At 48.9% G+C, this 7,371-nt stretch overlaps 1 protein-coding gene across 4 annotated transcripts in view; it reads left to right on the top strand.

Moving 5' to 3' along the window:
• The first annotated feature begins 6,013 nt into the window (after positions 1-6,013).
• Positions 6,014-7,371, top strand: part of TFCP2 (transcription factor CP2) — a 67,488-nt gene continuing 66,130 nt past the window's right edge. For all 4 annotated transcript variants that reach the window (XM_040979211.1, XM_040979207.1, XM_040979209.1 and 1 more), the window contains exon 1: positions 6,014-6,281. In XM_040979211.1, the coding sequence (XP_040835145.1) occupies positions 6,160-6,281 (122 nt within the window). In that variant the 5' untranslated portion in view covers positions 6,014-6,159. The remainder of the gene's footprint in view (positions 6,282-7,371) is intronic.

Genomic DNA, 7,371 nt, shown 5'->3' with positions numbered 1-7,371 from the left:
TAAGGGGCTGCAACTGACTCTCCGTGCATAGAAAGGCTGAGTTCCTGACACCTCCGGCTTAGTAGGAGGTGTCCAGGCTGGGAGTTCAGCTTCTTATGCAGGGTTTGCACGGAGAAATGCGGGTGTGAGTGGAATTCGATTAGAGCCAGACAGCTCCCTGCAGGTCCCCCCTTGGGAGAGTGCCTGGGAGCTGAGATCTCTGGTTCAGACCAGTTGAGACTGGTTTCTGCAGAGAGTCCAAGAAGGCTTGGAAGGAACAGAGCTAGAGCTGGCTTTGGGGAAGGGCTGCAGATTTTATTCTTGGGCTTAGGAAAGTTCATTGCATTGTGGATGGCTAGGAAGGTCACACTGTCCTGGGTTCCGGCCCAGAGCCAAGCCGAGAGGAAGAGCCTGAGATGGTCTGGCACCGCGCATCTGTGAATGTTTCTCTTTTCATTTCCTTCCAGCTATAAGGGCCTTAAGAGAAGCCACACTGGAACTCCTGCGCTGGGCTGTGGGAAGCCATGAGGAGGCAAGTTTCCATGGTTGGTCCTCAAAAGGACCCATCTGCCTAGTGATCTCTTCCTTTAGAAAAAATTTCATCTTGCAAAGATTTATTTATTTGAAAGTCAAGGTTGCATGGAGAGAGGAAGGAAGAAAGAGAGAGATCTTGCACCTGCTGGTTCATTCCTCAAATGGCTGCAATGGCTGAATGTATCAGACCAAAGGCAGGAGCTCTGGTCTTCTTCTGGGTCTCCCACGTGGGTGCAGGGACCCAATGACTTAGGCAATCTTCCCAGGGCCATTAGTGAGGAGCTGCATTGGAAGTGGAGCAGCTGGGACTTGAACCAGCGCCTATATGGTAATGGTGGCACTGCAAGCAGCAGCTTTACTTGCTATGCCACAACATTGGTCCCTGCTCTCTTCCTGCACCAGGAGAGGAAAAAAAAAAAAAAAAAAAAACAGGGATTGGCGTGGAAACCCAGCAACGAGAACTAAGTGAGAAGGGACGCGGGGGACTCCCTGACTCAAGGAGACTGAGCCCTCAGCCCTCCGAGGTAATTGATTTTGTCTTAGGATGGGTGCTAATCTATACTCATCACCAACCACTTGCTAGTGCACACCCTGGAGGTCCCAGGTGATGCCTCCTTTAGTTGCGTTTCTGCCTTCTCAATAGAACACCTGGATTGCATATTAGGCTCCTGGCTTGGGCCTGGCCCACACGCTGCTGTTGTATCTGGGGAATGAACTTGTGCATGGAAGACTTCTCTCCATGTCTCCCTCTATCCGCCTTTCAAATTCGTGTATTAAAAAAGAAAAGAATACATTTTTTTTGGGCAAGTTTTGAAGCATAAAGATGAAGTAATTACTACCCATGGATCTACCACTCAACTTAAGTAAGTTCACTACAATAACTGTTATATGTTTTGTTTCTTCTCCAGCTCATATTGATGAATTTCCTTAGATATGACCACCACCTCAAATTGTTTATTATTTTTACCTCTTTAATAAAAAGAGGTAAAAATTATTATTATCATCATTTTATGATATAGTTTCATGGGCCCTAGGACCTCCCTTCGCTCCTCCTCAAATTCCCTCCCAGCCACTGAGTTCCCTATATTATTACTATAGCATAGTTCTTCATACACAGTCATATGTCCATCATTGTGGCATGGACAATGGCAGAGAATCCAGCATCTTATTGTCAAGATACAGTGAATATGAGCCTGGCGCGATGGGCTAGTATCTAAAGTCCTCACCTAGAACACTCCAGGATCCTGGCAGCTCCACTTCCCATCCATCCACCACCCTGTTTGTGGCCTGGGAAAGCAGTCCAGGATGGCCCAAAGCCTTGGGACCCTGCACCCATGTGGGAGACCAGGAGGAGGCTCCTAGCTCCTGGCTTTGAATTGGCACAACACTGGCTGTTGTGGTCACTTGGGGAGTGAATCGTCGGATGGAAGATCTTCCTCTCTGCTATCATCCTCTCTATATATCTGACTTTTCAATAAAAATAAATAAATCTTTTTTTAAAAAAAGATATAGTGAACAGTTTCATTGAGAGTCCACCTTTGGTCTGGAAGTAAAGATGCATACTGCATTGTATCTTCACATTTGGATATGATAGTCTCCATTACACAGTTACTGTACAACCCTTTAAATGAAAAGCCACAGTACAAAATCAACAGCAGGAAGAAAAATAGAAATTTACAATGCCATAAAGTTAAATGTTACCAGATGACTAATGTGTCGCAAAAGAAATGAAAAAGAAAATCAAGAATCTTCTTGAAGAAAATGATGCTACTGTATGATTTATGAGTCACTAAAGAATTTTATAAGTGTTTTGAAGGGCCTGCCCTGCACCGTGGCCTAGTGGCTAAAGTCTTCGCCTTGTGCTAGGATCCCAAATGGGCGCCGGTTGTAATCCCAGCAGCCCTGCTTCCCATCTAGCTCCCTGCTTGTGGCCTGGGAAAGCAGTTGAGGATGGCCCAAAGCCTTAGGATCCTGCACCCACGCATGGGAGACCTGGAAAAAGCTCCTGGCTTCGGATTGGCTCAACTCTAGCAGTTGTGGCCACTTGGGGAGTAAACCATCGGATGGACAGAGCTTCCTCTCTGTCTCTCCTCCTCTGTCTGTATATCTGACTTTGCAATAAAAATAAATAAATCTTAAAAAAAAAAAAAAGAGCTATTGGAGTCCCAGAAGGTATAGAAAAACAAGCTGGGTTTACAAATGTATTTAGTGAAATAATAAGGAAAAATTTTTCTAATCTAGAGTACGGATTGTGAAACAACATCCAGCAGGAACCCAGAACTCCCAGAAGGCTTGACCTAAAAAGATCTTTCATGCAGAGATTACAGGTGTTGGTTTTATGCACTATGGCCCTCTATAAAAATCTTTCTTAAAATATCTATTTATTTTTTTATTTGAAAGGTAGATTTACAGAAAGAAGAAGAGGTAGCAAGAAAGATCTTTCATCTGCTGATTCACTTTATAAGTGACTGCAATGGTTGGAACTGAGTTGACCAAAGCCAGGAGCCAGGAGCCTCTTCTGGGTCTCCCACGTGGGTGCAGGATCGCATTGCTGTGTTCCATCCTCTTCTCTTTCCCAGTCCATAAAAAGGGAGCTGGATGGGAAGTGGAGCAACCGGGAAACAAACTGGCATCCACATGGGATCCTGGCACATGCAAGTGAGGACTTTAGCCATTAGGCTACCACGCCAGGGCCCTTGAGATAAAATTTGTTCACAAGAAGAATAAGTGACTTGAAGACTGAATGTCTGAAAAGTGAATCAATACTAGGATTCACGGATTTACCAAGAGAAGTTTAAAGCCTAAAACCTTGAGAGAAACCTCTCAGGGCAGTTTGTCAACTTTATGCCTATCTATTTCTTTATTCTTTTATTAGTTCATTTTTAAAATACAATAAACAATTTTTAAAAAGTAATGCCGAAATAAATAAAACTGAGATAAAAAAAAACACCAAAACACATGAGACGCAGCCAAAACAAAAAAACCAACCAACCAAACAAACAAACAAAAAAACCGCACTATGGATCGGATTATTGAGGTTATTCTGCAAAGTTATTCTTTCCATGCTGGTTTTCTTATATAAGAAAGAACATATGGTATTTGTTCTTTTGTGATTGACTCATTTCACTGAGCATTCTTTTCTCTTGTTGAATTCATTGCTGGTTCATGGATTACATGGTGGCATCATTTTTCCCAAGAGACTTTTGTGTTTCCTTTTTTGTCACCCGTGTGTGTTAGTCAGTGGTGCGTTTTTCTTTGTGCTGTGATTTGTTTTTGTCGTCGTCATTGTTGTTGTTGTTCTAACTCATACCAGTGGTTGACCTTGTTTCATGGCTTCTCAATTATGGAAATGTATAGTGATGGAGTACTGGGGTCTACCATATCCAGATGTGGGGGTATAAGGCAACATGCATCCCTGCTTCCAGATGAAAGATGGATTCCCAATGAAACTGTTGGACATGTGTAGACAATGGGATGCTGGACTGTCTGACATTGTACCAGCAATGTCGGGGTACACTTAAATAAGAGACTGATGGAATTGTGATTCCTTATGAAGCACCATACCATTGTAGTGAAATGGGGAAAATTTGTCAGGGGGTGGGAGTTTGGGGGGAATCCCAGACTATACGACATTGCACCACATAATTCAAAAATTCAAAATAAAAATATATAAAATTTTTAAAAAGTAATGTTGAACATAGGAACTACAGCAGGAGCTATTTAGAACACATAGTCAATAAAACTTACGCCCCATTCTTTAGTTCACAGACTTTTGAGTGAAACAAACATATGTAAAGAATCACTCAAGGCGGATTATTATGGTATCAGGTTTTGGGACAGAACCAGAAATTTGTACAATATTGGCAGTCTAGTATCAAAAACTGCAGCAGCTCTAAAAATGATTTTTTGCGGTTGGTAAGATAATTGAGCTCTGGCAACTTAAGCCTTTAACCATGTTTCATTAGTAAAATAAGGGTCATTATCCTTTCCGATAGAATTCTCATTACAAGATTGTCTTGAAGTTGGCTGATAATGACCATCGTCAAAGGAAGTAGATCTCACTACAAAAGAGGAACCTGGAACTCAGGAGGGTTTAAGAAATTTTACTTTCTAAAAGAAATATTTATTTTTATTTAATCAAAGGGCAGAGTTACAGAGAGAGGGAAAAGAGAGAATCTTCCATCCATTGGTTCACTCCCCAAATGACCACACTGTCCATGCCAGAGCCAGAAGGCTGGAGTTGCTTTCCGGTTTGCGGCACGGGTTGCAGAGGCCCACGCCCTGTGGACCATCTTCTGCTGCTTCCCCAGGGTCATTCGTAGGGGGCCGGGTGGGGACTTAACCCAGTACCAACACTGGCCTGTATGCATCTCAGCCAGGCCGTTGCGGCACAAGGACCACCTCTACGGCAGGAAAGTCACCAACAAGCACACGTTCCTCACAAGCTTTTTAAAAAAACACCCCATCTCATAATTCTGTGTTCACACGCACTGGGGAGAAGGTGGAAGGCGACTGATGAGGAATGGGAACTTCGGCGATGTTCAAGGAAAAGGGGAATGAACCCAGCAAAAGCACGCCCGGCGGGAGTACTGGGCAGACGGTTCGCCAGGGCCAGGAGTGAGGTCCTTCAAGCCGCTGCCTCGGCGGGTCCCCCCGGCCCTCCTGAGGAGACACCGCGCGTCCCGCCATGGTCCCCCACGGGCTTCGCGAGACACCCGGGGGGACACGGCGGGTCCCCCACGGGCCTCGCGAGACACTGCGCGTCCCGCCATGGTCCCCCATGGGCCTCGCAAGACACCCGGGGGACACAGCGGGTCCCCCACGGCCTTGGCGAGACACCCGGGGGGACACGGCGGGTCCCCCACGGCCCTCGCGAGACACCCGGGGGGGACACGGCGGGTCCCCCACGGCCCTCGCGAGGAGACACACACGGACCACACAGCTGCCGCGCGCCCGGACCCTTCAAGAGAGCACGCAGAGCACCCCCGGGGGCGGGGCGCCGGGCCGCAGCCAGCCTATCAGCGCCGCCGACCCCGCACACGTCTCCTCCTTATTGGAGAGGGACTGCGTGACGGCACGCTCCCCAGGCCGGCCCTGGGAGAGGGCGCCATGATTGGCTGGGGCCGGCGCGGCGGGCCGTGCAGGGCCCCTGGAGAGTCCGGGTTCCAGTCCCGGGCTGGACTTTCTCCCTCCATGTTTCGGGGTCAGGGCGGGCTGCGGAGGGCGGGGAGCGGGCTCCACGGACGCCTGCACTGGGTACTGAGAGCCGTGACGGGGAGAAGGGCTGACCGGAAGTGATCTTAGGGCTGACCGGAAGCGAGGCCTGGAGGGGCCAGAGAGCGGGTCCCCGGAGGGAGACGAGGGGTCCCTGCAGAAGGAGGCGGGGAGGCGGCGGGAGGCGGTGACGGGCGCGGGGCTGGCGGCGGGTGGCGGGCGCTGCACGCCGGGGGAGAGCCGGCGGAGCCTGCCGGGCAAGTGAGGAGGAGCGGGGCTCCGGAGAGCTGGGCTGAGGGGGCAGCCACGAGCGTGTCAGGTGGGCTCGGGGTGGCCGGGCGGCGCTCGCTGCCGAGTTTTCTGCCGAGGAGAACCACGCGCCGCGCCTTTGTACCCACGAGAAGTGTCTCCTGAGGCACGGGAAGAGCCAGGATGGCCTGGGCGCTGAAGCTGCCCCTGGCGGATGAAGTGATCGAATCCGGACTGGTGCAGGACTTTGATGCCAGCCTGTCCGGGATCGGCCAGGAATTGGGCGCTGGAGCCTACAGCATGAGGTGAGTGACTACGCCTCCGGGGGTCCCAGAGGCAGAAAGGGAAGGAAGGGGGAACGGAGCGGAGCCGTCCGCGTTGGGGCAGGGGGCGGGCGGGAGACTTGTTCTGTTGTTGCGCGGGGCAGTGAGTGTTGCGGACGAAACGGGAAAAGATTGTGGGCAATGTGACCTGCCGGCTCCCTGAGGAAGGGAGAGTGGCCCCTCATGAGCAGCCACGGGCATGTTTTGGGGGCTGTGTGGGAGACTTGGGAACCGATGGTTGTGCGCGTGTTTTGGGGGACGAGGCTAGATTTGTGGGTTACACTGAGCCCGTGAAGGATGTCAGGGGGTGGCAGACCTGGGGGTTCTTGATGATGGTTGAGTGCTTGTTGGAACGACATGAGGGATCTTGGTCTAGAAATTGACGTGGCGGTTCCTGCACGCCAGCTCGCTTTAAGTCTGACTTAGGAGACTGTAACTTTGAGATGCTTCTTGGTGAATGCTAATAGTTTAAATTACGGAGAGCAGCGTAGTTTTCTGTATAACTTAGCATTTGTTGGCGGTTTCATTCTTCCAGTTGTCTGTTTTTCATTTATAGATTTGCAAGAATCGTGCAGATCTATTGAAGCACCTTACAGTCACAGTTTAGATTTACTGTAGTTGCATTTTCCAAATAAGTGAACTAAGAGATTTTGAACTAGATGCTTTTCTTATTGGGTGTATGAGTTTGTAAGGGATGAGATGGGGAAAGTGGCCATTTTTCATTCTGGTCGTGAGATCCTTTGAGAGTTATCCGGAGTTTCAATTTTTGGAAATTCCCACTGGTTCAGAGTGAACTTTTTTGAAAAAATAGACTTATTTATTTTTATTACAAAGTCAGATATACAGAGAAGAGGAGAGACAGAAAGGAAGATCTTCCATCCGATGATTCACTCCCCAAGTGAACACAACGGCTGGTGCTGTGCTGATCCACCTATCCGGAGCCAGGAGCCAGGAACTTCTTCCAGGTCTCCCACATATGGGTGCAGAACCCCAAAGCATTGGGCCCTCCTTGACTGCTTTCCCAGGCCACAAGCAGGAAGCTGGATGAGAAGTGGAGCTGCCAGGATTAGAA

This window comes from Ochotona curzoniae, unplaced genomic scaffold (assembly GCF_017591425.1).
Source record: "Ochotona curzoniae isolate NIBS_2020 unplaced genomic scaffold, NIBS_Ocur_1.0 contig_1014, whole genome shotgun sequence".
In the NCBI taxonomy this organism is placed as follows: Eukaryota; Metazoa; Chordata; class Mammalia; order Lagomorpha; family Ochotonidae; genus Ochotona; species Ochotona curzoniae.
The sequence above is the reverse complement of the archived record's forward strand: the minus strand, read 5'-3'. Positions and strand labels throughout refer to the sequence as shown.